A 27888-nucleotide genomic window follows, 5' to 3' on the forward strand; every position below is an offset into this window, starting at 1 on the left:
CCCCCCCCCCTCGGCAAAGCTGGCTCCGCCCCAGTTCTAAATCCACCCGTGGGTGCACCACGCTAGTATAGGGCATACAGCAAGGAAAAGATAGGCCATAATCCGACAAAAACAAATATGAGAGAAATACATATCTAAATCAACGTCTGATTGGAATACGACTCAGTGTGCTTCCAAAGCCGATATGTCAATGAAAGCGAATATCAGCTAACAAGACGACGATTAACCTTGCAATTACCTAAACTACTACAGTATCAACCTCGTCCCCAGTGCTTACTTTATTTCCAACCTCATTTCCAATAGTAAGCCCTGGATAGGACACTTTTTATACACTTTAATTGTTTTCTTGTGTAAAGCGTTGTGATACCAGTTTGTGTAAGAACGCTATATAAGTGCCCTGATTATTATTATTATTATTATTATTTCTTCCTGTATCCTGATTCGATGCTGCAATCGGCTAGTAATGGATTTATACCATGTACTTGGTGTTATTATTTTCAACGTGCAGTGTGTGTTTTCACAATCATTGTAATTAAAAACGTCCACGCCTTCTCAAAAATACTCCTCTCCTTTTCCAATGTGCTCATATTAATATGAAATGTGATACTGCATAATTGGCGGGATAAGATTGTAACATTTTAACTTCGAAAACAATCGTGTTTTCGTAACTCACGGCGCGAATTGGTACGGTTAAAAACCGTTTTTATCCCAGACACCGCATACAAAAAACAAACGCTAATGTAACGCACAGGCAGGCACCGGAATATTCCTCATTTGCATACGTGTTCAAAAATCTTGCACATGCAATACCAGGGTAAGAGAGCAGGTAGTGGTGGGCGCGTACTGCTCGACACCCTGTGGACGAGGTTGCTACAGTATAGACTACATAAAGTTTGTTGATCGGTTCATCAACAGATGCCCCCCCCCCAAACTGAAATCCAGTGCAATTCAATTAGGACTTTTCCCCCCAAAAGGTAGTGGCTAATAAGATGGGGGTGTTCATGCGTTGAAGTCAACACTCTTTCTTATGAAACTCAGGAATAATGGACACAAATACTTGCTGGAGACTATGCGACATTAAGGTACTATTAGAATACACAGATTTCAGTAAAGTCTTTTGCGCGCCTGTCGCAATTACTGCACGGTCTGCAGAATCCACTCAGGAGAAGCAGCAGGCGGCTTATCAGCAAGGAACGAAAGATCAGGTAAACGACCTGCATCTACAAAAGGCTGCCTCTATAGCCTACACCTTTCATATAATAAACAAACCACTGCCCTGGATAACATACTAGGGCTTTGTCAAGACTGGATTTTTTATTCTCCTATTTTGCAGCCGGTTCCGTGAAGAACGCGATAATGAAGTTGCTGCGGGGTGGTTCCACCAACAAGATTAATCAAATCCAGTTTTGGCAATTTTGGCAGTTCTACTATTCCTGCCTCCATGGCTCTACTCGGTAAATTCCGAGCATATACAGCGCGCGTGAGAAATTTCCTGGGTAGCGCTGCCAATATTGCCAAGACCGCATAGTGATTCATCTTGTTGAGACCTCGCCTGTCACGGACCGGCTGTATAATAAGGGTAATAAAATTCAAATCCATTCTTGGACCAACTATGGATGACCCTGCTCACGGACATTATAAGCCCCACCAATAACTCAAAGGAACAACCCATGGATCAAAATGTCCAGCAAAAATTACACGGCCTATAGAAAGACCCACACACTGTTGTATAATTCAGGTTGCCCATGCAAGGAAATCAAGAGCAAAGTGACGTTTGCAGACACACAGTACTTACAAAATAGTTGAACCTTCGAAGAGAAATATTTTAGTTTGTTACACAATTTTTTAAATGGATTTATTTCTACAAATCACTAAAATTTAATCACTTTTGCAAGTTGATTAGGCCTATACTGTTTTGTTAATAAGTTTACAAGAATTTAATGTATATAAATTACACTCTCTTGTTATACGTACATGACATAAAATAGATGTAATATATGTTTTTTTTCTTCAATTCTCTGGAGAATATTTTAAGGAGTAAATATCGTGATGTCAATCATAAACAAAAGGGGCACTTGCTCAGAAAAGGGGGCAGCTTCTGTCAGTGTGAAAGTGAGAGCCTTTTGGCTTCCGCAATGGCGGATCCAGAAGACACCACCCAAACAAATTTGGTCCCCAAAAAGTGGGTTCACAAATTCTAGGCCCGCTTAGGGGCCCTGGAAAAAAAGGATTCTAGATGCTCTGTGGTGCGAATCGTACCGAGGCAATTTCTGACAGCTATAACCAATGTATTTTTAGGAAAAGATGGTGGTGTACGTTTGGCACACCGCACATGCAAACCTTCCGCCCCCGGAGGTGACCTCTCTGGGTCCGCCCATTTTGATGGCCAGCTCAGTGATCATTCTATTCGCGTGAGGAGGAGCACTATAATATTTAAGAGGGTCACAATTTTAATGTTAGGAGCGGGGAACTAATAAAATTGTGCTTTCGAGGGGCAGTTGCACATCTCGAGAAAATGCACAATCTTATTAATGCGAGAGGGGCACTTGTGTTTTTGAGGGGCAGTTTTCCATTACTTACAAGAGAGGAAACAATTTTATTTGTCGCGCGAACATATGCTTTCATGACTTTGTGTGCATTTTAGGAGCAGTTTTGTTTTCATCTCGAGGGGGCACATTTATAAACGCGAGAGGGGCACTTTTGTTGGCCTGGGATTATCTGCCCCCCCCCGGTTCCGCCGCCCCGGCCCTGTTTGTGACTGATTCTCAACTGATTTGTGCTCATCAATTTGCTAAGCGATAGTTTCTGATTGCTATTTAGTCAACAAATCTCTCAAACTTTGCTGCTCAGGGCTAATCCGGCTGCAATCGGTAAACAGATATTTTCAAGACTTCAAGGACATGAATACTTGCTGGATGCTATGCAGCAAGGTCCTACATACAATACACAGATTTCAATTACAAAAGTCTTCCGAAAACCTCGTAATTACTAGCAGTATCCATTCTGTATAGAAGCAAATACTAGACGGCTTATCAACGAAGGACGAACGATCAGGTAAATAAGGACTTTCTTGAAAGGCAGTAACTAAAATTTTGGAATCCAAGACTTTTCAAGGGGTAGGGTATTGGTGAGGTGGGAGTGGGGGTGAGGTGGGAGTGGGGGTGAGGTGGGAGTGGGGGTGAGGTGGGAGTGGGGGTGGGTGGGGGTTCGGGTGAAGTTCGGGGAGGGGTGGGAGAAGTGCTTATGTGTTTTAAGTCCACACGCTTTCTTACGAAATTCCAAATTAATAGACAAATACTTGCTGGAGGCAATGTGGCATTAATAAGGTCCTACAATACACAGATTTCAATTACAAAAGTCTTTTGCAACCCTGTCGCAATTACTGCAGTATCCAGGCGTAAGATCAGGTAAACAACATGTATCTACAAAAGGCTGCCTCTATTTGCCTATCCTTTACAATGAAAACAAAACGCTACCCTGGATAACCTCCTAGTCTTCATCCAAGACTGGAATTGTATTCCCCTATTTTGCAGCCGGTTCCGTGATGAATGCGGTTAATTAAGTTGCCGCAGGTTGGTGGAGCTCTCTACCAACAAGATGAGTCAAATCTAGTCCTGGCACTATTGGCAGCTTTACCCAGGGAATCCTGAGCATACCTCACGCACATGCATTAGCTTGAATACAGCGCGCGTGAGGAATTTCCTGGGTAGCGCTGCCAATATTGCCAAGACTGCATTTGATTCATCTTGTTGAGAACTCGCTTGACACGGACCGGTTGTGTAATTTATAAGGAGAATAAATTCAAATCCAGTCTTTGAACAAGGCTATGGATGACCCTGCTTACGGACATATAAGCCCCAAATAACTCAAAAGAAAGAACTCATGGATTTTAAGATGAATCAAAATGTCCAGCAAAAATGATAAGATCTAGAAAGACCCACACACTGTTGTGGAATTTAGGAGGCCCATGCTTTGAAACCAAAAGCAAATGATGTGTGCTGACACACAGTGCATACAAAATAGTTGAACTTTTGAATAGAAATATTTCAGTTTGTTATAAAAATGTTTTTTTGCATGGATATATTCTTACAAATCATTAACAATTAATTACTTTTGCAAGTTGATATTTTATCTACTTTTTTTGTTAATAAGTTGACAAGAATTAAATTTCATGAAAGAAGTTTTATCAGGCTGGTAAAATTTCAACTTTGTAAATGAATTTTCTATAAACACAGCCAATTAATTACGTAGTTTCGTTTACGTTTCGACTAGTTTCACTAGGATGAGGATGACTAGTGAAACTAGTTGAAACGTAAACGAAACTACTTAAGAAATTGGCTGTGTTTATAGAAAATTCATTTACAAAGTATCACACTCTTTTGTAACACGTACATTATAAATGAAATATCTGTAGCTGTAATAGTATTTCTAATTCTCTGCAAAATCTTTTTGAGGTGTAAATATCGTGATGTCTAAGCTTTGAACAAAATTAACTACAGAAACTCCATGCAGGCAAAAAGTGACAGCAAATACATGTATGAAGCATAATCACGTATTGGTTAAATGCAAGATTCCAAGACTTTTCCAGGACCTTTTGTTCTTGGAATATCATCCACAACTTCCACAACTCCTTGTAAAATAACAAAGTTCCATGCTTGTCTATGATAGCTTTAAAGCCCGCGGGATTTTGCAGTATTTTGTCCCTGGCTGTGAGAATTACACTGGCATGCAGGTGCCCTGTGGTGCCATCTTACCAGTAGTAGCTTCTGATTGTGGTCAACATATTAGTCTCCTAATAACCTAATAGTAAAGGATTCATTATTGTTTTCTTTGCAAGCACTGGCCTTCATGAAACTTGGTCTTGTGACGGGCTGCAACAGCACCCTCTGTAATTCTCGCATGGATACAATAGGTTCTTGTATCGTTCTGTGCCTTATGTGCATAAGGAAAGCGTTGCAAGTACATGTACGTATTTGTACATTAACCAGAATCAAGACCCCTCAATGTTTTTTTCTTCTTTTTCATCTTCTTTGTTTTGATATTCTTCGAGCATCTTTTTCATCCTGCGCAAACACCCTACGTTGTATGGGTCAAATGGGTCTCAATCTTCTTCATCTTCTTCATCTTCTTCATCCTCTTCATCCTCTTCATCTTCTTCTTCATCCTCTTCATCTTCTTCTTCATCTTCTTCATCTTCTACATCTTCTTCATCTACTTCATCTGATTCTGTCTGCTGTTCGGTGTTTTCGTGTGGATTGTGCCGCCCTCCACCGATCAAAGCGGCCAGCGTTTCTACGTCACGGCTGTATTGCATGCACAGACCATACGCTGAAAGGCCAGCCTTTCCGGAAAACACACAAGTTGTGTGAAAGGTTAATATGCAAGTTGCCTAATTAAACTGTTTTCCCGCTCATTTTATGAACTTGGGTTTTCTTGTATTTTCCGTGTATAGACCGAGCACACTAAAAACGGTGCACCCATGGAGGACTCAGATCCCTTTTAATGGTGGAAGTATTGTGCCAGCTATGCTTATCAAACTTGGAGGGGGGGGGGGGGTGTCACCAAAACGGTGCACTTGCTCAGAAAAAACAGGCACCTTCCATCGGTGTGAAAGAGGAGACAATTTTAAAACTATTTTCGTTCACACTGCAAGGAATACATGTAACCAGGTACACAATTCACTAACAACATTGATATATATGTGTTTTAAAAAAAATAAAATTCTTAATTCCCTTACTCAAAATATTACAGTGTAGGCCTATTCCTGAAAAAGTTTCAATATAGCCAGATTGTTCTCAAATAAGATAATTTTTTTTTCACTTGAGAGAGCCCTTCGGCCTCCTGTACAGCCCAGGCAGTAACCTCTCTGGGTTGGCCTTTGAGTTTGACTAGTTAGGCCTATGCGAAAGGACCATTTTTTTTTAAAATGAGAGGGGCACTGTTGCTTTTGATGACCAGTTCAGTGACCATTTTTTCGCGTGAGGGCCCATTTCCCATCTCGAGAGGGGCACAAGTGCGAGAGGGGTATTTGTGCTTTCGAGGGATAGATTACCATCTCGTGAATGTTCACAATCTTGTTAATGTGCGAGGGGTATTTGTATTTTTGAGGGGCACTTTTGCATCACAAGAGAGGAGAAAATTTGTAAGTGCGATCACATTGTTTTCACGTGTGCGTTTTATGGGCAGTTTTGTTTTCACATCGAGGGGGCACATTTATGACCGCGAGAGGGGCACTTTTGTTGGCCTGGGAATATCTGAGGGGATGGGGTTTGTTTTCCATCAGTAAATGTGGGCCGATTTTTTTTCATCAGATGTCTCATTCAAAAGTGAATAACTTTGGAATTGCTGGAGAAATTGACTTTAAGTTTCTGGGTGAATTTTCAAGTGCTGCATCAGAACCAATTTTTTACTGGTTAATAATAGCGCTTTTAACAAAGATCAAAGCGCTTTACATGATTATTACCCCATATCATTGGGCCAATGGGCCATGGGAGTACACAGCTTGATGCTGTCTGTTAACCCTAATCAAGCTGGGTTATTTTGACCAACTCTCAGCCGGGGGGGGGGGGGGGGGGGGCATCGGCCATCGAGTGACAAACAATTTTGAAACTCGGTACATGCATAGAGCAACTCATCATGAACATACCCAAGAAATTTCATGACTACAGATCAAAGGGTATTGGAATTATGGCTAATTAATTATTCATATGTACGAATGGTAATTGTGCTCTGTGTACATGACGTATATGAGAAAATTAAGTTTTCCTGGCGCATAGCGCCGGAAAGTTTTTCACTACGCGGAAACCCCTAGTCCAATATTTATGTTTTTAGTATCAAAAGATGCACAACGCTCGAGGCTAAAAAGTCATAACAGCTCGGGTCGCAGAAAAAATTCTTTTAAAGGCTATCGCGGAAAAAGTTGAAGGGGGGGGGTGTTGATTCTGACCCCCCACGACCCTTTTAGGGTTAAGCGCAATGAAGCTAATTCAATCACAATGGCCATCTCTACCCTCGCAGGTACCCATTTTACTCCTGGGTGGGGAGAAGCAATGAGTGACAAGGTACCTTGCCCAAGGGCACACGCACCATCAACCCAGGCTGGACTCGAACCCACAACCTGCAGAATTACCCGCAGACCACAAAATCAATGCCCCATACCACGAGGCCACGGCACTCCGCATTCCAGTTAATTATTATTTTTTTTGCAAAATGACAATTTACAGTCATTTCTTTTCGCAACTCTTCTTACATACACAAGAAGACGAAGAAGAAGAAGAAAAAAGGAAAGATAAAGAAGCATTCGCATTTTTTTGGCAAAAAGAAATAACTATAAAAAAGAAGAAATGAGTGTTTTGAGTACCTTCATTTTAATTTCTGCATTTGCACCCGCTCTGAGTAGACGTCGGACACACTCTGCATCTTTCATGACGGCATAATGGACAGCAGTCCAACCATCCTGAATAATCCCAACAAAATAAAGCATTAACTTCGGATTCATCTCAATAAATGAGTTGAATGTATACAAAGTAGTATTTGCTTGTACATGTGTACTACTTATTTTTAAGCATTACTTGCATTTATCTGACTAAAATGAAGCAAATGCTTTTACTGGAAAGCATTTGTTCAAAACAAACATATCCAGCTCCTGATTTTTTTTCGTTGCAGCATGCACCTAAAATAAAAACCAAATCTTTGGATAAACTTGTCCAGTCCACCAGAAGAATATTATGGTTCAATGTCGCTCGTTCACTTTGCTTGCAATTTGCTACAATTGTAAATACATTAGTGGACAACTTTCTTTTGTACATCAAGATGCATTAATTTATAAACATTCTCCTGTTCCGCATCGTGGACATCGTGAAAATTAAACATTTTCGCGTACCATGCAACCATCTCTTTGTGGGAAGCTGACTTGGGCGATGTTAGCGCGTGCATACTACACCCCTGCGTCAGTTCCAAGACTGCTTTGTAAAGCGCATGCGTAGTAGACTGTTGCACGGGTAACCCGTGTCACAGTCTACTACGCATGCGCATTTACCCTGTGCGTGACTCCTCACGCGTGCTTGGTAAACAGCACAAATAACGTCTGGCACGTAATTGTGAATTGACCAGTAAAAGTTCGGCTGTCGATCATGAATATGTATGAGGTATAATAATATACAAATTAAGAATGTCTACGAGTGTTCACCTCATGGAATGAAACATTCCATCTGTCACCAAATGAAATTCTTCTTTCCATTGCACTCACAAACTTTCACTATTTGTTTTACACAACACCTGAATAATCCTTGTCATCTGATTGGTCAGAGCTGCCAAAAGTGTACCCGTGCATTGGAACTTCCATTTACCGTGGAATGGACCTTCCGTTTTTACCGTGCAGCTGCGCCGTGCGTTGGGACAAATAATGCAATGACACATGATCAATGACCCACCAATCAGATGACAGAGATTTAATCAGGCGTTGTATAATGATATATATTCTCCTATACTTTAGTCTTCTGTTTAGTCTAATATTTTTTTAATGAAATGTGAGTCTTCACAAAACTTCCAAATGATTCCACTAGCTTTTGTATCTGGCCTTTAAATGTTTGAATCAAAATCTGGAAATATATTTCAACTTGAAAACAAAAACAAAAACAGAATAAGCACAAATTATTAAGTTCTAATTTAGACATATATACTCACGTCATCAACAGCATCAAGAGGAGCACCTTTGTTAATGAGATACTGCAGCGACTTGACATTGGATGATTGGGCAGCATTATGCAGGGGCAATTTACCGTTCTACAAAAAGAAAAAAAAAATGATTAACCCCTGTATTGTACCATTATTGCATTGTATTATTTCCTGATTAAAGGCACAGTCCATCATTTGCAACTATCCAAAATGTAACTGACATAATTATTGAGACTAAACTCCCTGTGAAATTATTCTGTTGGGCAAGCTGTCATTTTGCAAAAATCTATGAAAGACACATTGTTGGAAACGTCCGTTAGGCCAAAAGAAAAAAAAAGGCTCCGGTTTCTGGTATGCGCCCACGTCGCCTTATATCGGCAAATTTAAAAAGTTTTTTTTTTAATGAAATGATGATGTCTCAAAACCGCCAAACTCACTGGTTTGACTGGAATCCTGCTGCTGCACAATTTTACCATGTTTTTAGACGGGGTAACGATCGGGAATAAGCTTTATGTGGCCTCTCTGGGCTCCCATTTATTTTGCACTAAATTTAGTGGGGCACCACTTGCAGTCATCAGCCCACATTTGAAGGGAAAAAAAGGAAAAAAGAAAAAAAAAAAGGAAAAAAGCCGCATTGCCGCACCAATTTTGGGGCAAGCTCCATACCAGAAACTGAAGTGGGTTTTTTGGCCTTAGTAGTTCCTTTTTTTAAAAATTTGGCGAAGCGCGTGCAAGCATTGACACAACGCTCACGGTTGCTATAATTCGTCAGTTCAGTGCACTACATCGCGTAGCTGCAATCAGCTCAGTGAGAACATGTCTCGGACGCTGAATTCAGGCCCAATTCAAAACATAAATCAGCAACTTTGGATTTGAAATGGAGATCCTAGAATATTGTTTTCTCTGAATATGCAGCATTCACTGAGCTGAAACTTCATCAGGTTAGTTGCACAGCACCCTTTTTTAGATTTTGAAAACTTTTGTAGCTTCAAATGAACATAATGTGTACACTACAAATGCTGGACGCTACCTTTAACCCAATAAAACATATGGCATTGGGCGTTTTGGGGCGGTAAAGGCAGCAATATACAGGGGCAGTTTGAGCAGGTACACAGACTAAATCAGCCAACTAGCTTATCTGATTGGTCAAATTTGTCCATGGTGGTAACCAGTCAGAATTCACAAGACGTGGGGGAGGGGGAAATTCTTGAGTCAAGGGCCATCAAATCAGCCATCATCGTTAACAGTAATCATTTGGAACCTCTCAACTCTGTAGCAAAATGTCTTATTTGCGGGGACACTGAAAGTCAAATACCTTAGCTGCAATGTCCATTCTAGCTCCAGCGTCCAGCAGAACTTTGCACGCACGGGCGTTGTGCTGGGCGGCCACGTGCAGCGCCGTCTCTCCATCCTGCCCAAGGGCAAACAAAAGCACAGTTAGACAAGCACTGGACCCCCTGCGAGATGCCTCCTCAACGAATGCCAATAGTGCTACACTCATGTCAAGCTGCCAAAGGTTAGTGCACGTTCAGAATGAACTACGAGTAGTTGTGCATACTTTAATAGCTATCCCACGAGCCTGAGTGGAACACGGAATAATGTAGAGCCATATTAAAGTTACTAGACCGCTGACTCATGTACAAAGTGATGCCTACTGGGCGCATCCATGTTTGTACACAAACCTATGAGAAATTGAAATTTTGTACGGGCTTTGTACGGCTATTTGCATATCTGCATTTGTATTCTATACAGGTGCGTTATCAAAGCCGAAACCGAAATGCACAATTAGTAATTGAGAGCATTTTTATTTTGTGTAAGCAATGCAAACATTTGCACGTATTCGCTGCAGATAATTTTTGCTGTGATGTTTTTTTAACCGTCCTGAAGCGCTTACAATTGTTTGCGTATGTTGTTCTTGCGTGTTGCATTTAGAATACACTTTAAAAATTCACTTCATCTAATGTATGTTCTACAGACACGCACATTAATTCAAAATGTCTGTGCGCAGGACGCCTTTAAAGTATCTCTGCACATAATGAGGAGTTTAGCGCTCTAGTGATTTAATATAGCCCTATGAGTAGTGCATATTTGTGTCCCATATTTAGAAGTGCATATTTGTGTCCCATATTCAGCCTAGTGGTATGTGGGATGCAAGACATTTTCCATGTTCCACAAACGTGACTGGGATAACAAATTTATCTCCAAACAAACTGGACGCATGTTAAAGACACGCACACAATACACAAACTTTTCAGCATTTTTTTTCTATTACAAGTGTGTGCAGAAGGAACGTCGCGCGCATCTTGGAATAGCCAATACGCACAGCGTGATACAGACCGTGCTATAAGTATAATATTACACTGCTGTTGTCATGGATCGAACCAATCAGGATCCAGGATTCAAGTCGCTTGAATGTAATGTGTCATACGTGTATGAATCAATACATGCGAAAGCAAGGAGATCATGACCACAGGGTCCATACAAAAGGGTAAGACATTAAACACAAAAAATTACTTTACTCTTTATGATATGTGGACAATCTTTCATGGCGCGCAGCCGTGCACCTGAGCTCTCATCTTGCACAGAAACATGCACTGCTTCTGCACAGTGCCCACTAGCACTAATGATGAACGCTTCTTTTTCATGCAAGATTGCATTTCAGGTTCATCTTGGATTTGTACATAGACTCTGACAGTTTTGCCTAAAATTGGCTAACAATTTGAGGGGGAAAATAACCTGAAATCAGGCAATTGCAGGACTGACATCCCTGAGATACAAACCTTATCTTGAGTGTCCAGTTCACAGCCAGCCTCAATGAGAATCTTGGAATTAGTTCTGTTGATGTCTTTCTCGGCGGCTATGAAAAGTGGCGTAGCTCCATCCTGATCAACAATTAAAAAGAGAAAAAAATAAATAAATACAACATAGCTTTAGCGGCATACATTTCATAAAACGACCCATTATCACTTCCCTACTGAGCACGAGCCATGTGCACTAAATGTACATACATAGTTTCTGGCAAGGAACCCACCCACAATGCTTTGCATTTTCTTTAAAATGTTTTTTAATAAGGGAACAGGTAGCTACAAGCAGCACCCTTGTACAGGGTGGTAGGGGTGACCAACTAAAATTATCCCAAAAACCTGTTTAAATCTTGAAATTCCTGGACTTACATCTGCCTGAATTTGAACGGTGGCACCAGCTTTAATAAGCAGCTTCAGGCCCTGTGGATTGGCTTTAGATGCATTGAAGATTGGCGTCATTCCATTCTGAACACGGGAAACAAGACCGAGTCTTCAGCAATTTGATCATTGGGAAACAGAAATAGGAGAGACACTGCCTTGTCATAAGCTTGTGTTGGTAAATCTGCTAAGTGATCTGCTAAGGGCTATCATTTGTTCAGCACAACCATCGTAAATGTTTTCAGGAGAAATATAGGAGCATCTTGAATGTGCACTATTGGGATCTCAAATGCATTTCTGAATAATAATAATAGTTGGAAAGATTGCCAAGAAGTAGAATATAAATGTTCACACAACCATGACAACTATAGCTTCAAATATCCGTTTTTTTTATACTGCAGATGAATTTTGGGATGTGAACTTTTGGTTCTGGGTCATTACATAGATTAGGGGTCAAAAGTTTAGACTTTTTTGTGTCCCTGTTAAACCTTGCATTCAAACTGACTTCAGAGTAAACTGTCTCATTTCCTTGGCAGGTAATTTGCTTTACATAATCACTCTTGGAGATCAAATGCATTAAAGAGTGTATTGTGGAGTACTGTGGCCTCGTGGTTAAGGGCACTGATTCGTGGTCTGCGGGTAAAGCTGCAGGTTGTGGGTTTGAATCCTGGCGGGGTCATGGTGCGTGTGCCCTTGGGCAAGGCACTTTGTCACTCATTGCTTCTCTCCACCAAGGAGTGAATGGGTACCTGTGAGGGCAGAGATGGTTATTGTGATTGAATTAGATTCCTTGCGCTTAACAGGCTGCATCGAGCTGTATACTCCCCAGGGAGCTGAGATGGTATTTGGAATATTTCATGTGCCCAATGAGCAGGGGTAATAATGATGTAGCGCCTTGAGCACCAAACCTGGTGGATACGTGCGCTTTATAAATATCCACTATTATTATTACTATTATCATCACAAACACATAAAATATCATCAGATGTAAACAGGGTCAAAAAGAAAACTGGACCCTAAATTTGTGGAATGAGTGAACCACATTGAAAATCAACCACATATTTCTATTAATTTGTTTGAAATTGGCGTGAAAACCTCTGTGTGTTGTCATTTATTAAATGCTTCATCTGTCTTGTGTTGACAATTTGCCTCAAACTTCAAGGCTTTTTTTAGTGCAGGACGTACAAGTGGGCAAGGCAAAAAAAAACAAAACCAAAAACAAACCCTGCTATGTTAGATGTAAACAAAAAGGGTTTTGCAACTTTTCCCCCACAAATGTTCATTTTATGGATTGTCTGTGTCCTAAACTTGCAGAGAACAATAGGGCTCTTTCAATGACAGCCATTTCTGTAGGAGAACTGCAACTGCTTATTTTTACGCAATCAAGCACGCATTGCGCAGTGTGGACAAATGTTCCAAACATGCGTGCTTGTTTCTCGAAATGTGTTCAAAATACGACGCAGCTGATGCGCGTTATGGAAGTTGACGCTCAAAATGCTGATGCACGTGGCTGGTCTGTAGGAAATGACGTCATTTGAACGAGACCTATTTGAAGCCTTTAACCTGTTAACAATTGTTGCACTTGTTTAACTGCAGAATGTTTGTGCAACCTTTTGATCGCTGTAAGCCTTCCTGCCAGAAATGAGATTTAAAGGTTGCAGTTCTCTGTTGCGAGGCGCACAGGCCCTACACATGTTTCACGTACATTACAGTGTCCAATACATGATTTTCAATACATTTTGGTGGTCTCTGGATGAAAGCAAACCTTTAGTCATGACAGATGACAACTCACAATCGTTTTGGCTTCCACATCTGCTCCTTTGGCGATCAGCAACTTCATGGCAGCAGGGTGTTTCATATTGGCTGCTGAGTGCAGAGGCGTCCAGCCATGCTGTGAAGGGGGAATCATCAACACCATTTTTTGATCAAATTCTAATGTAGATGATTAGTTTCAGCTGTTTAGGCAAGTCAGCTGAAACAGCTCTTGTAAGATTCCCCCCCCCCCCCCGCAAATTTCTCAATTTCTCATTCCTGGAATGCTTCCAATTGGGATACAAAACGTCTTTTAAACAAAATGATGTTAATTGGAAAGAAAATTTAAAAGTAGGATATAAATGTCCACACAACCATTGTGTTATTCATGTTATTCGCGTTCTTGTGTTATTCATGGGAGAACATGAGAGAACAAATTTTGGGCATCAAAATTTTGACTAAAAAATCGAGCTGTTGAGTACTAGTTGTAAATCCTTGCGAACGATGCATCGCATTCTGCGGACGTGCGAGGGACAACATTTGTGTATTGGTGCTCTGTGTATTATGTGACAAAAACACAACGTAAACTGAACATTGAATGGACATGTATGGAAATGTGTATGCCACAAATGTCCGCCGCGTCCGATGTATACAACCTGGGTTTTGTCATCTTTTTTTTGGAACGGTAAGACATTAGGTTAGTTTCCTTTCAAGCAGACCTTTGAAATAGGACAATCCACAACCTATTTTGAGGGGGATTTCAGGCCGTAATAAGCTCCGTGCGCCAACGAAAGAGGGCGCCCTTTTACCTAACAACGTTCCTTGTGTGTGACGCACGTGCGCCAGGGGATTTGTACTATGTACACGCAGTGGTACGGCCACGCGTCGCGGCAAAATTGCAGTCAGGCAAGATGGCGTCGGTCGGTCACCCCAAACTGTACTTTGTTTGCCGGTGAGGGGGTACTTGTGAACGGAGCAGATACCCCTTTAAAGTCTCAGCATATGGACCGATCCAGTAAGCACCACCCCATGGTGTTCCGACCAATCACAGCCGTGATTTATGTCCGACATGCGTGCACAAAAAGTCCGACATGCGTGCACGCTCGTATGTTGCGCGCGGCAGGAAAATGCAGTGTGGCATTGGAGAGGAGCACGTGTTAATTTGCCCAGTGCGCAGTGGGCGGGGATTACTGGATCGGTCCATTATTGGCTGCCGCTTACCATATTCCTTGCATGGATGTCAGCTCCCCTTTCAATCAAAATCTTGATGACTTTTGTGCTGTTCATCACGGCTGCCATATGCAGTGGGGTTTCCCCTGTCTAACATTTAAAAGGTATAAAACAGATGTTTGTAAACAATTATAAAAATTATAATATAGTGCTTATATAGCGCTTTATACCAAAAGGTCTCAAAGCGCTTCACAATTATTCCCCCTGTTCATCAGGCCATGAGACCAGTTTCTGCAGCAGCTCAAGATCAGCACAATCTGGTCTCTACCTTCACAGGTACCCATTTATACTCCTGGGTGGAGAGAGGCAATTGTAGTAAAGGGTCTTGCCCAAGAACACACGCACCATGTTCCCCATCCGGGTTTGAATCCAGGTACCTTGGCAAGTGAGCTAAACACCATAACCATTGCACCACGGCGCTCCACGAAAAAAACAGAGTATATATATATATAAAAAAAAAAATTACGCTCAAGTCTTAACTTCTTGACTGTCATCCTGTTGCGAAGCAGCTAAAAGCAACCATAATAACCATCTCTGCCCTCACAGGTATTAAACCAGTTACCTCTGGGTTGGGAAGAATTTAGTGACTAAAGCCGTGTCTGCACTGGACTTTTTTTTGGACGGTTTTACCGAGACGATGGTCAAGTGAAAAATAGTCAAATGTGACCATTGTCTGCACTTGGACACAGGAAATTTTACCCCGTCGCGTGGGCGAAGTAACCGAGCTGTCACTGGGTCAGTATAATGACTCACCGTACCCAGAAAACAAAATGCTGATCACATTCTTCAGCCCCTGATACACACAGTAGACATGCACATGCCATTTACATGCACAATATAATTGTTACACACGATATGATTTCATCATGACACGCTAAATATTGCTTTTCCCCCAAAAAAGTCCAGTGTGGACAGGGCTAAAGTGTCTTGCCCAAATACATTCACTAAAACAGGTTTCGAATTCCCCGCTTGACTGGCACTTAATTAAGATCTTAAGTTCAATGCAGCAGACCACGAGGCTTGGAAAGGAAGGGGGAAAGTTGGGGTTGTTGAGCCAGTCACTCCATTCCACGGGGGAAGAGAAAAAGGGGGGGGGGGTTAAATCCTTTAAACCCAACTTTATCAGCCGTGGTGGTTACATGTATGCGCTTACCTCACTTGTGTCCCCAAAGTTTGCACCTTTGTCCAAGAGATGTTGAATCGCTTTGTCATTGTCCCCCAAGGCTGCAAAAAACATTGGAACTTTCCCATTCTGTTGGGAAAAAAACACCCCAACTTAATCAATTCAAATGTTAATCAGGAGTTCTTCAGGATGACGTTACAAACTAAAATACAAACAATCCTCCATCGTTGTTTCGCATTGGTGGTTACCAAGAAGTTTATGTTTTGAAACAGTTTTTCTTTTGTAACCAACAATTACTGCACCAATTGTGTCATCCCTGGGCCAAGGTCAATGTTCTATGTAGTCTTCGTCCAAGACTCGATCTGGATCATAGTTTTTGAGTAAAATCCATTTATCTATTTCGTGAAAACCTTGTGGAGACTTATTCATCTATAGAAATTACCCTGTGGAGACATATACAATTTTTTGTTCCCTGTTGTGTGCATGTCTCCAGAGGGCACGGTGTATCAGATCAAACATGTCAGTGTAACAATAGTTGCTAATAAACACAAACCCCAAATCCATCAATTTCTGAATACAAAGCAAAAGCATGTTGTATATATTCCCTTGAAAATAAACACAGATTGCTATCCTTGCCACTTACGTTATCTTTGCAGTCGTACTTGGCCCCAGCATCCAGTAGCACTTTGCACACTGCTGCATCATCCTTGACTGCATGATGCAGTGCTGTTTTACCATCCTGCATAAAAAAGTCCACTGATATACCAAGTTTGGTCTAAATACTTCAGAATGTTTAAAAAATATCTGTATATTTTTTATATATTTAGGGTTAATTCACTGTAAATCAAGAAGTCTAGATAAGTCATGTATTGCAAATCTGTACCAGCTTGAGGTGATCCACGAATCATGCATTTCGCTTTTTTTTTTCGCAGTCGATCCCTATATGTTTGGTCTTCTCAATTTTTCTGAACCTCTTCATTTTCAGTTCAGGAAATGATTGGCTCCTGGGTGTATTTGTTTTTAATACACCTCACCCACAGATTCTGTATCTTGATTGGCCGAGAGTGAGTCACATTTTGTTCGCTATTTTTGCTATCTTGCTGTGCACGACAAAAAGTACTAGACCCATAGCAACCAAAGTACTGTACGATGAGAACCGGGATTGTGTGCAAAAGCATTATGGGTGTGCGCGTTGCGCGTATTAGTCCCAAGCACGCGCTGTACTACAGAGCTGGGTTTAAACATTTTGTGAAGTGGTAGTTTGGAAAAGTACAAGTAAACTTTCACCTATTTTCGTATTCAATTTGAAGTACATTTTAATTGAATTTAGATTCAATTTTTCAGTCATCACTTAACAAGCAGAATCTGTGAGAGAGGTGATAAAAACAAATATTGACTGCTTGATCTTGTGGTGTAGTCAAAATAGCCTCCTTCAATGATCTATGGAGCATTCTATTTTCCCTCAGCTTCGCCTCAGGAAAAATTGAATGCGTCATGGATCACCCCCGCAGGCTAGTTTTACTACATCACGAGATAGAGCAGTCAACATTTGTATACTATGAAACAATAGCATTTTACATCACAAGATAGAGCAGTCAATATATGTATACTATGAAACAATAGCATTTTACATCAAGAGATAGAGCAGTCAATATTTGTATACTATGAAACAATAGCATTTTACATCAAGAGATAGAGCAGTCAATATTTGTATACTATGAAACAATAGCATTTTACATCATGAGATAGAGCAGTCAATATATGTATACTACTATGAAACAATAGCATTTTTCACATTTTTTTCCATCATGAGTTACACCTCAATTGACCCCTGCATGGCCTTTGACATTATATTGTCAAAGCAACACATTCAGCAGCCCTAAACCTTTACTCTCAGTAACGTCACTGAATGCTCATTCGTTTCTGTCGTAAACAAGTCTTTGTACACAATGACCTCAAATGATCCCTGTTGGCTTATTTGACTGTGTCTTGACCATGTTGTACATGTTTAGTATACCTCACACATTTAATTTCATTCTCAAAAGTGGAGCAAGTTCCTTGGAAAATCCATAAGAATCGTTCTTCCCTGGGACTATCAACCAGCTGGACATGTGTCGGGCACGCATGTGCAAGTTTATAGCTACTTTTACTTCCCTGATGCTTTAGAACTTTGACCAATGAAAGGAGGGCATTTGATTCAAAATGTGAATGTGGCTTGATATACTCACTTCATCAACAGCATCAATAGAAGCCCCCTTCTCAATGAGATACTGCACTGACTCAACGTTAGAAGATTGGACGGCGCGATGCAGGGGGGTCGTTCCATCCTATTTAGCAAATGTAAAAAACAAACAGCAGGTTTTATGGGTAAATCGCTGACACCTTAAAAAGAGATATGCTATTTGGGGTTCGCGGCTAGTTGGAACTGCAATAATCCAGTTCTCGCAAGACAGACTGGTCATCAAAACTGATTTGGGGGATAAGGCCATGTAGTGCCCTATCTAGCTTCACAGTCGATCACATTTCACTCTCAAGCATAATCATAAACACTTGCAGGGTTCAACTAGTTGGAACTGCAATCATCCAGTTCTTGCAAGATAGACTGGTTCCGGCCCCCTTATCAGAACTGATTTGGGGGTTTAGGCCATGTAGTGCCCTATCTAGCTGTTCTTATACACAGAGCAGTCACAGTCGACATGTCACTCTCAAGTATAATAATAAACAATTGCAGGGTTTCTTGGCCTACCTCTGAGTGAACGTTGACATTAGCACCAGCCTCAATAAGCAGCTTTAAGCACTCAACACTGGCATGGGCTGCAGGGAAGATTGGCGTCATTCCATCCTGTGTGTACACACACAAAAATACTGCAAGTAAAACTTGCGCGATCCCCCTGGCATCCTGGCAGTTTGTATACATGCACAGGCAGTTAGTAAGGACAATTTTCAGTGACGGCCTTGATTGTCCACCCGGCAGGTATCAGAGTTCTCAGTTGAATGGGGAGTTTGGGTTGAATGGGGAGTTTGGGTGAGACACGGGACTCCGTGCAGCCTAATGTCAGTGAGTCTTGGTATGTTCCCCTTGCCACTGCAGCATGTGGAGTCATTAACAGTAGACCTACTACTGACACATATTAGAGTCATTAGTAGTACTGAGCTGAGCTCTCCAGAGAACTTGTAAATATCCATATTGGAAAGAATTTTTTGTGACATCGGCCTTCTCACCACAGACCACTTTTCAAGTTTAGTTGAGATTGATGACAGAACTTACAGTGAAAAAAACAAAATGGAGCACACACACAGACACACAGAAGGAATATACGATTGCAAAATCCCCCTGTCTGGCTTGAAAGCCAGGGGGATAAAAAACAAGACAAAACTTTAATCCTCATTTTTGAAATGGCTTCTACCTGTTTGTTACAAAGTCACGACCAAATTTATTTATTGGAAGAAAGTAAGTATCAAGGAGGCCCCTATTGGCCTTATTCACAATTTGGCCATTATAATATTGAGAGTGAGGTAAAATCTTCACTTTTTGGAACTTGTGTAGAGAAATGAAAGCAATGACATTACAAATTAATACCAGTCTGCTCTGATGAATAATTTAAAATTTGTGATTAAACATACCCTAATGTTTTAAGCCACATGAAAAAAAATTGAAAGTGAGGCAAGAATGAATAAATAGTCTGGCACCATCCAATTCAACAGTTCACAATTTATTAAACGCATTCAGGGAACACAACAAAAATGGGTTCCCTGTTAATGCGGTCCATGCATGGTAGGTGCAGAGACCTTCATCGTAAAGTCTCATCAATTCCGGAGTTCAAAAGCCTTTTTTAAAAGTCATGAAATAAAGGAAAAAAGTCCTGACAAATCTTATCCCTGTATGGAGAAATTTACTCACGGTCATTTTGGCCTCGATATCAGCTCCTTTAGCCAGCAGTATCTTTGTGGCTTCGGGATGTTCAATGGCCGCGTAATGAAGAGGGGACAACCCATCCTGTGAGGGAGTAAAAAGGTCCACAAAATGCTTATTGTTCCACGTCACCTAGCCTTTGGTCAAGGCGCACAGACACGTGACGCTTCCTGGATGCTTACACAAAAAAATCTAGCACGAGCACGTCAAAATTTAGTTTAAGTTTAGTGTCATGGCCTTGCGGTTAAGAGCACTGGTCTCATGATCTGGTGTTTCAGGGGCAACAGCGGCGTGGGTCCAGCCGATGTCTGGACACTTGTGCCCTTAAGCAAGGCAATTACCATTATTGCTTCATCCTTCGGATGGCACATAAAGCCATAGGTCCCATGTGTTGTGTAATGCAATGCATGTAAAAGAACCCAGTGACATTTATCGCTAAGAGAGGGGGTTTGCCTGGGTGTTTCTGGCAAGTGCGTTTATCCTCATACATATGAGGCTTCACTTTCAAGGAAGGAAAGAAGGAAGGAGCCGAAAGCACCTTTACCATCTCGTGGAAAATGCTACTTTTTTTTTTTTTTTACATTTATCTACCAGTTTAATAGAGAAATTTCTCGTGCATAATGCATTATATGTTGTGAATACTAACCAAAAATGTAGAATTACTATAAAAGAAATATCGAAAGAAATATCACAAGAAATATTGGAGCAAAGCAAGGTGGCGACTTCAACAGCGACAGTATCATTGAAGGTTGGTCCAGAAAAGCTTAGATTCTGAACATATCTCGCAAAATTCGGGGGAAATTTCAACCTTAACAACGCCATGCAATCAAAGGCATGTTGGAAGGTAAAGATATCAGGCTCACAGCACAACGGCTGTTTGATGTCGCATTATGAGCGGTCCTCAAAAAGGCAAAGCCGAGTGGAGAATGCATGGACCTCGCTCACAGTGCCTCATCAATCAGCCGTCGTCTGGCGCGCGTGGTGTCGCTGGTAACCGCAAACCACCATTAGATTGGTTCATCCCTAATTCCCTAGTTCCTTTTACTAGGAACTGGACCAAGTCCATCACAATCCATCAATCACTGTACTTCCAATACAAAACTGTACATTCATGACATAATGGAATCCACCACTGACACACTGGTTGACATTCATGGACTTGCTACACATGGCTTTTAATACAATAGCAGTACAGCAAGCTAGAGGTAAAATCGATCCAATACCCCTAGCCAGTACTGCTTCAGGTTATTTGGCCCAAGTCCATCATACTCCATCAATATTTAGTCACGCCAGGCCTCCTCCACCAAAATGGGGGGATGGATTTTGATGGAGTTGGGGTGGTTAGGGTTAAAGACAAAACAGCCCTCCATGAAATTAGCCCCAGGAACGTGGAAACGGCTTACCTGATTTTTTGCCTGGAGGTCAGCTCCTTTATCAATCAATAATTCAATGGCTTTTGTGCTGTTCTTCATGGCTGCACAATGCAGTGGACTGTTCCCCTTCTGCAATTTCAAAATATACAAAATATGTAGGTCAGAGCTCCGAAGTCTTTCCAAAATGAAAAATAAATTCTACGTCCCGAGCAGGAGTGAACTTTGTCAATGATCGTCAGAGAAATTGCTGACTAAAGGCCCCCCCAAAAAAGTCTCCGGTTTCTGGTATAGAGCTTGCCCCAAAAGAGGTGTGGCGATGCAAATTTGTTGTTTTCCCCCTACTTTTTTCCCTTCAAATGTCCGCTGATGTTGCAGATGATGCTTCGATCTCCTTAAAACTCTAAAAAATATCCTTCAGAGCGGAGCTTGAGGTGACCTCAGTTAGGCCATTAGGCTTGAGAATTCTGCACCCACTTATGATCTCGACTGACAAGAACATTCTTCAGATAGTCAAAGACAAAAATCAGAGAAAAGGCGACGTCAGACCATACAGTGACTTTGACATCGTGCATAAGCTGCCAGGCTGGTCATTAGTCTGCTCCCTTACATATTGCGCTTATTAAAAAGCGTTTTCAGGTTGTAGATACACGACCATTGCTTCCAGATGCACAATTACAAAATTACAACACAAGCTGCAAATGGTGCCCGACTTAATTTAGTGCAAAATATATGGGAGCCCAGAGATATATACTCGATCATAACCCCATCTAAAAACACGTTAAAATTGTGCAGAAGCTGGATTCCAGTCAAACCAGTGAGTTTGGCGATTTTGAGACATCATCTTACATTGAAATTTGTTTTTTCCTTATTTTGCCGACGCACATGGCTATGGCGCACTGACAAGAAACCGGAGACTTTTTTTGGTCTAATGGTCAAGAAAGCAAATTCCAAACGAATCTGATGTAATTGGACTATCACTTTTTTTGTGAAATGTGTTAACTTTATCATGAATTTGCAGGACGGAATGCTTCACAAACCGTCTCCATATTCGCTTTGACACTGACCTTAAGAATATCTCAAAACTCTTCGAAAGTTTGGTCAAATGCAAGTACTTCCAAAACGGAATCAAGGAGCATGCTTCCCACAAATATTTGGAAAGCAAGATGACATTCTGCTTCTGACATTCTGGCCCCTCTTTTGATTATTTTTTTGGTTTGGCTGGAGAGGATCTTTACCTGAGTGACCTCATCAAGGCGTGCGCCTTTGTCCAAGAGATGTTGAATGGCCTCCACATTATCTCCCACAGCTGCCAAAATCATGGGAACATTCCCATCCTAACACAACACAAACACACTTGTAATCAAGCTATTCAATGTCATCACATGTTAATCACAAGTCATCACATGGGAATAATCACAAGTCTCTGATAATTAAGTACTGAACCCTTACTTTCAGAATCCATTTAATCACTCTGATTTTCAGAGGAATCAAGCCCCATGTCAAATAAATTGGGGGGAGTCAGGTTGGCGTAGCGGTACTTTCCTCGCCTTGCACCGCTGTGACCTGGGTTCAAATTCTGCCTGGGCCAATATGTGGATTGGGTTTTTGGTTCCTGCCTGATTCCATGGGTTTTCCCGGGAATATTCTTCTGGGGTTTTCCTCCCACCTCTAAAACTGTAATTTACTTTCAATGCCTTCCCCCTACAGGTTTCTGCAGGCTTGCGAGTTACAGTGCCGTGGACACTTTTGAGCATAATTAGAAATAAATAACAATAAAAAATTGGATTAGACTCTACCGTCCTTTATTGTCAATTCTGCAAAATCCTTGATTCTACAAAATCCTTAACCTTCAGTTACTGTTAAGTCTCAAGTGAATTACGTCACGTTACGCAAAAGACCTGCGACATTCAAACAATTATTTGTCACTCTTTATTCCCTGTTGCTATGGACACGAGATCTGAATTTTCTTGGGACAGTCTTGATGTACATGTATAATGATAGAACTTACGTCATCTTTGCAGTCATACTTGGCCCCAGCATCCAGTAGTGCTTTGCAGACTGGTGCATTTGACCTGGCTGCATAGTGTAATGCCGTGCTGCCTGTCTAAATTTGTGATAAGTCCACAGAAACCAGAAATTTCAGTCTGGAGAATCTCTGAGAATCTCTTAATGTACATCCGCCCATTTGAGTGGGATCTGAACCGCTCATACACTGCATACACCTTACCAAAAAGAGCTTGAATTCAGAAATGAATTGCCATTTTGCAGTAGAGTGGGGAAAAGCCACATTTGAGGTTTTTTTTTTTTTTTTAAAGAAACTCAATCTACAGGGTGAGTAAAAAAAACAACGAAACCCAAATGTCAGGACTATTGCTTTAGTGAAGTTCTGTAGCACTTTCAAAATCTAGGCTATGAAAGCCCAATTCATAAGCTTTCCTTTAGTACAAGAATCAATCAAATCACTTATGTACTTTTCAAGTTACGGAATTTTAAACATGTTTTACACAACCACCATTATAAAGTACTGTCCACGGATCACAAAAAAAGTGTGCGTTCTTCCAGCAAACGAAAACAATTCACAAACATCCTTATGTGATTTGTTTTCGTTTTGCTGAAAGAACACTTGCCTTTTTGTGATTCGTGGACAGAACTTTATAACGGTGGTTGCGTTTAAAATTTTGTAAGTTGATGTGAATGTGAATGATTCTTGAACAAAAAGAAAGTTTATGAACTGGGCTTTCATATCCTAGATTTTGAAAGTGCTACATGTAGAACTTCACTTAAAAAATAGTCCTGACATTTGAGTTGCATTTTTTCTTTACTCACCCTGTATAAGTCCTGTTTTATCTTTCTTTGGTTTTTTGGTTCTGTCAAACATCTCTAAAATCTATTTCATCCCGTCTATGACACAACTGCCGGATATTTAAATGCTGTTTTCTAAAGAATCAGTTTACAACTTGAAGTGAGATAGTAGTCTATATAACCGTTCCTGAACTCAGTATCCCTTACAATTGTTGTATACCATTGGAAAGCTGCAGTTCTGCAGAATTCTGATCTAAATATCTCAATTCTTAACCACTTAAGGACGGGTTTAGTTTTGCCGAAAAATTTCGAAAATTGTTAACAGCAAAATTGTCAATGGCAAAATTTTCGACGGCAAAATTTTCCAGCCAACTTCTGATACACAGCCAAACGCCACAAATATTGATTCCCAAGAGTGATTTTAACAGTATCAAGTGGCGGCCAAAACATGCTCGTTACCACATATAATTCATCTGGTAACAAGCATATTGACGGCCAATTTGAAAAAGAAATTAAAAGTAATAACACCCCAAAAATTGCCACCGCTCACACTGCAAAGCTATCACACATTTTCCAACTCTAGATGTGCATACCTTGCCAAAAATCGCTATGAGCATTGCTCCATCGATCAATTGATACCGGTGGCCCAATTTTTGGACCAAAACTGATAGCCTAAGCGTTTAGTTTGGTGCAGGTTCTTTCTGTACATACGTACATGATCTGTGGCTTCCACGTCAGCTCCAGCTTTGAGCAAAGCTTGGCAATAGCTGACATCCACTCCGGGGTCCGTGACCTCATGCAGAGGAGAACCCCCGGTTGACTGCAGGAAAAAATAAAACCCAAATAAAATTATCCCTTCACGTGCACAAATGTGAAATATTCAGTGTTTGTTTTATACAGGGTGTGTAAAAACAAGGCCCCAAAAATATTTCATCATATTTAAAAAAAAAAGAGGCACCAAAAATAATGACTGGAAAGCTAACTTCATAAACTACTTTTAGATGAAAAAATTACTAAAATTGCTCAATCCCTTCAAAGAATATCACCATTTAAATGCAATGAACCTAAAACCTGTTTCGTCCCCCCCCCCCATTATTGTGTGTTCTGACTGTTTGGAACAACAAGAATATGAAACAGAAATCTTGTTTCAGCAACTGTCAACAGCTGTAGTACACAATATCTTTATTAACAACCGTGCTTAGGCACACGGTATGATTTATAACAGCAACTTTTTTAAAAGGCGGTCCTTCAAAAGGACTTTGTTTGATATTTTTAACTTTTAAACCGAGGTTTTATAGCTGGTAATGTTTGAAGACAATTTTTACGAAGATTCTTGAAACTGCATTTTTCCAGTGCAGTAATTGCAACATTTCCATAGCAACTTATTTTTTTTTGGATAAAATACATGCCACTCACGTTGAACTGTACATTGACATTTGCTCCCGCATCGATGAGTACCTGACAGCACTGCGGAGCCTTTGAGGCAGCAACAAGTATCGCTGTTTCTGCCTCCTCACTCTAAAAAGATTACGACAGAACAAACTCAGGGTTTATAAGGGAAACACCATGTTTAAGACTGGTTGGAGTATGGATAATGACCCGAAGCAAAGGTAATTATCAGCATCCAGACTCCAACCAATCTTACACATAGTGTTTAATACCGACCAAGTACATATTTATTCCAATTCATAAATACCATTTCAGTCAAAAAACAAGTCAGGTGTGTTTACAAACACAAATGCCCCGCAACCGTGACTGTTTCCATGACATAACACCACTCTAACATCAAATTACATGTACCTTGGTCAAATGGAACGTTCATTGACAGCATTAGTGTCTTCTGTAGGTTTTATATGAATTAATCCCTAATCCCTATGATCTCAGAATAAATACAAGATTTCTATTGTTTTAGCCACTGTGACCTTGACCCTTGACCTTTCGACCCCCAATGCGATAGGCTCCTTAGGATTGCCAAGGACAATCCACAAACCAAATTTGAAGTTCATATGTAAAGTATATCTCAAGTTATCTCGCTGACAAAATTTCTTTTGTTTTTGCCACTGTGACCTTGACCCTTGACCTTTTGGCCCCAAATGCAAAAGGCTTCTTAGGATTGCCAAGGACAATCCACAAACCAAATTTGAAGTTCATATGTAAAGTATATCTCAAGTTATCGCGCTGACAAAATTTCTATTGTTTCAGCCACTGTGACCTTGACCCTTGACCTTTCGGCCCCAAATGCAATAGGCTTCTCAGGATTACCAAGAACAATACACAAACCAAATTTGAAATTCATATGTAAAGTATTTCTCAAGTTATCGCGCTGACAAAATTTCTATTGTTTCAGCCACTGTGACCTTGACCCTTGACCTTTCGGCCCCAAATGCAAAAGGCTTCTAAGGATTACCAAGGACAATCCACAAACCAAATTTGAAGTTCATATGTTAAGTATTTTTCAAGTTATCGCGCTGACAAAATTTCTATTGTTTCAGCCACTGTGACCTTGACCCTTGACCTTTCGGCCCCAAATGCAAAAGGCTTCTTAGGATTACCAAGGACAATCCACAAACCAAATTTGAAGTTCATATGTTAAGTATTTCTCAAGTTATCGCGCTGACAAGATTTGTCCGGACACACACACCCACACACCCACCCATACTTGTTTCACATGACTAGTGTGGACTTTCCATTGCTTTCGTGTAGTTAAGAAAAACCAGTGAAAAAACTCATTTTTCTCAAACTGTGAAAACTCTTTCAACCCAATTTTTTTTCTATGATTCCCTTTAGTGTTTCTCTTCATTCTGCTACAAATAAACCTAACCCAAAAATGCCTCTAAACCTGTTTTCCAGAAATGGGGAAACACTGTGTGGACGTGGGGTAAGTCCACACAACGTCGGTGCTACCTACATTATGTGGACGTCTTTTGTTCGGAAGTCCACACTGCGTATGTAAGACAAACTCACCCACCCACACACACACCCACACACCCACCCACCCACCCACCCACGGAAGGACAAGGCGGAAACAGTATGCCCCTTCGGCTTCGCCGCGGGGCATAAAAAATCTAAAGAAGGGTACTGAACAACTAACCTGATGAACTTTCAGCTCAGCTTCAGCTGTATATTCCGAGAAAAACAGCGTTCTATGATCTCGATTTCAAATCAAAAGTTGCTGAATCATGTTTTGAATTGGGTCTGAATTCAGCGTCCAAGACACGCTCTCACTGAGCCAATTGCAGCTAGGCGATGTTGCGCACTGATCTGACAAATTATAGCAACTGCGCGCGTGTGTGCGTCGTGCCAATGCTTGCGCGCTTTGCTGCGAAACGAAATTAACTACTAACTTAAATTTCCCACGGTGTGCCTTAAGAAGCACCGTTGTAAAGGCCTTCTTTTGTCAATTTCTTTAAAGTGACAGCTTTCCAGAAAGAATAATTTCACAGGGAGTTTAGTTCCCTTACTATCTTTCAACCAAGTATGTTTTTCAACAAGAATTACGTCAGTTACTTTTTGGATAGCTGCAAATGATGGACTCTAGCTTTAAAACATTCCAAAGGGATCCTTTGATGTACACTGCTTGGGACTGAATGGAAACCCTTTCAGTTCAGCAACCTTCATGGTTAGAGTAGTCCTTGGCCAATGGCAAGTGCAACAAGCCAGGGCGAAAAGAGGGTGCAATCAAAAGCATGAATGATCCAAAATCTACTTACTGAACAAGATCTTTCTTTTCCCTTCGTTGAACTGTCTTACAAATTATACCCAAGTCTTTGCAAATATTTTAAGATACTGGCTTCTTGATTTCTTATCATGTGGTCACCACCTTGGCTGGCCCTTTTT

General features: G+C 40.9%; 1 protein-coding gene across 2 annotated transcripts in view; it reads right to left on the minus strand.

The window, feature by feature from the left end:
* Positions 1–3182: 3182 nt before the first annotated feature.
* Positions 3183–27888, minus strand: part of LOC119735442 (serine/threonine-protein phosphatase 6 regulatory ankyrin repeat subunit A-like) — a 32008-nt gene continuing 7302 nt past the window's right edge. For both annotated transcript variants that reach the window (XM_038209140.1, XM_038209139.1), the window contains exons 7-24: positions 25468–25569; positions 24767–24871; positions 23258–23353; positions 22485–22583; positions 21280–21378; positions 19865–19960; positions 18710–18805; positions 18192–18290; positions 16607–16702; positions 15994–16092; positions 14832–14930; positions 13651–13749; positions 11850–11945; positions 11457–11558; positions 9992–10087; positions 8686–8784; positions 7361–7456; positions 3183–5341 (exon numbers count right to left, since the gene is read on the minus strand). In XM_038209140.1, the coding sequence (XP_038065068.1) occupies positions 5102–5341; positions 7361–7456; positions 8686–8784; positions 9992–10087; positions 11457–11558; positions 11850–11945; positions 13651–13749; positions 14832–14930; positions 15994–16092; positions 16607–16702; positions 18192–18290; positions 18710–18805; positions 19865–19960; positions 21280–21378; positions 22485–22583; positions 23258–23353; positions 24767–24871; positions 25468–25569 (1914 nt within the window). In that variant the 3' untranslated portion in view covers positions 3183–5101. The remainder of the gene's footprint in view (positions 5342–7360; positions 7457–8685; positions 8785–9991; positions 10088–11456; positions 11559–11849; positions 11946–13650; positions 13750–14831; positions 14931–15993; positions 16093–16606; positions 16703–18191; positions 18291–18709; positions 18806–19864; positions 19961–21279; positions 21379–22484; positions 22584–23257; positions 23354–24766; positions 24872–25467; positions 25570–27888) is intronic.

Source organism: Patiria miniata, unplaced genomic scaffold (genome assembly GCF_015706575.1).
Source record: "Patiria miniata isolate m_02_andy unplaced genomic scaffold, ASM1570657v1 HiC_scaffold_29, whole genome shotgun sequence".
NCBI classification, from domain to species: domain Eukaryota; kingdom Metazoa; phylum Echinodermata; class Asteroidea; order Valvatida; family Asterinidae; genus Patiria; species Patiria miniata.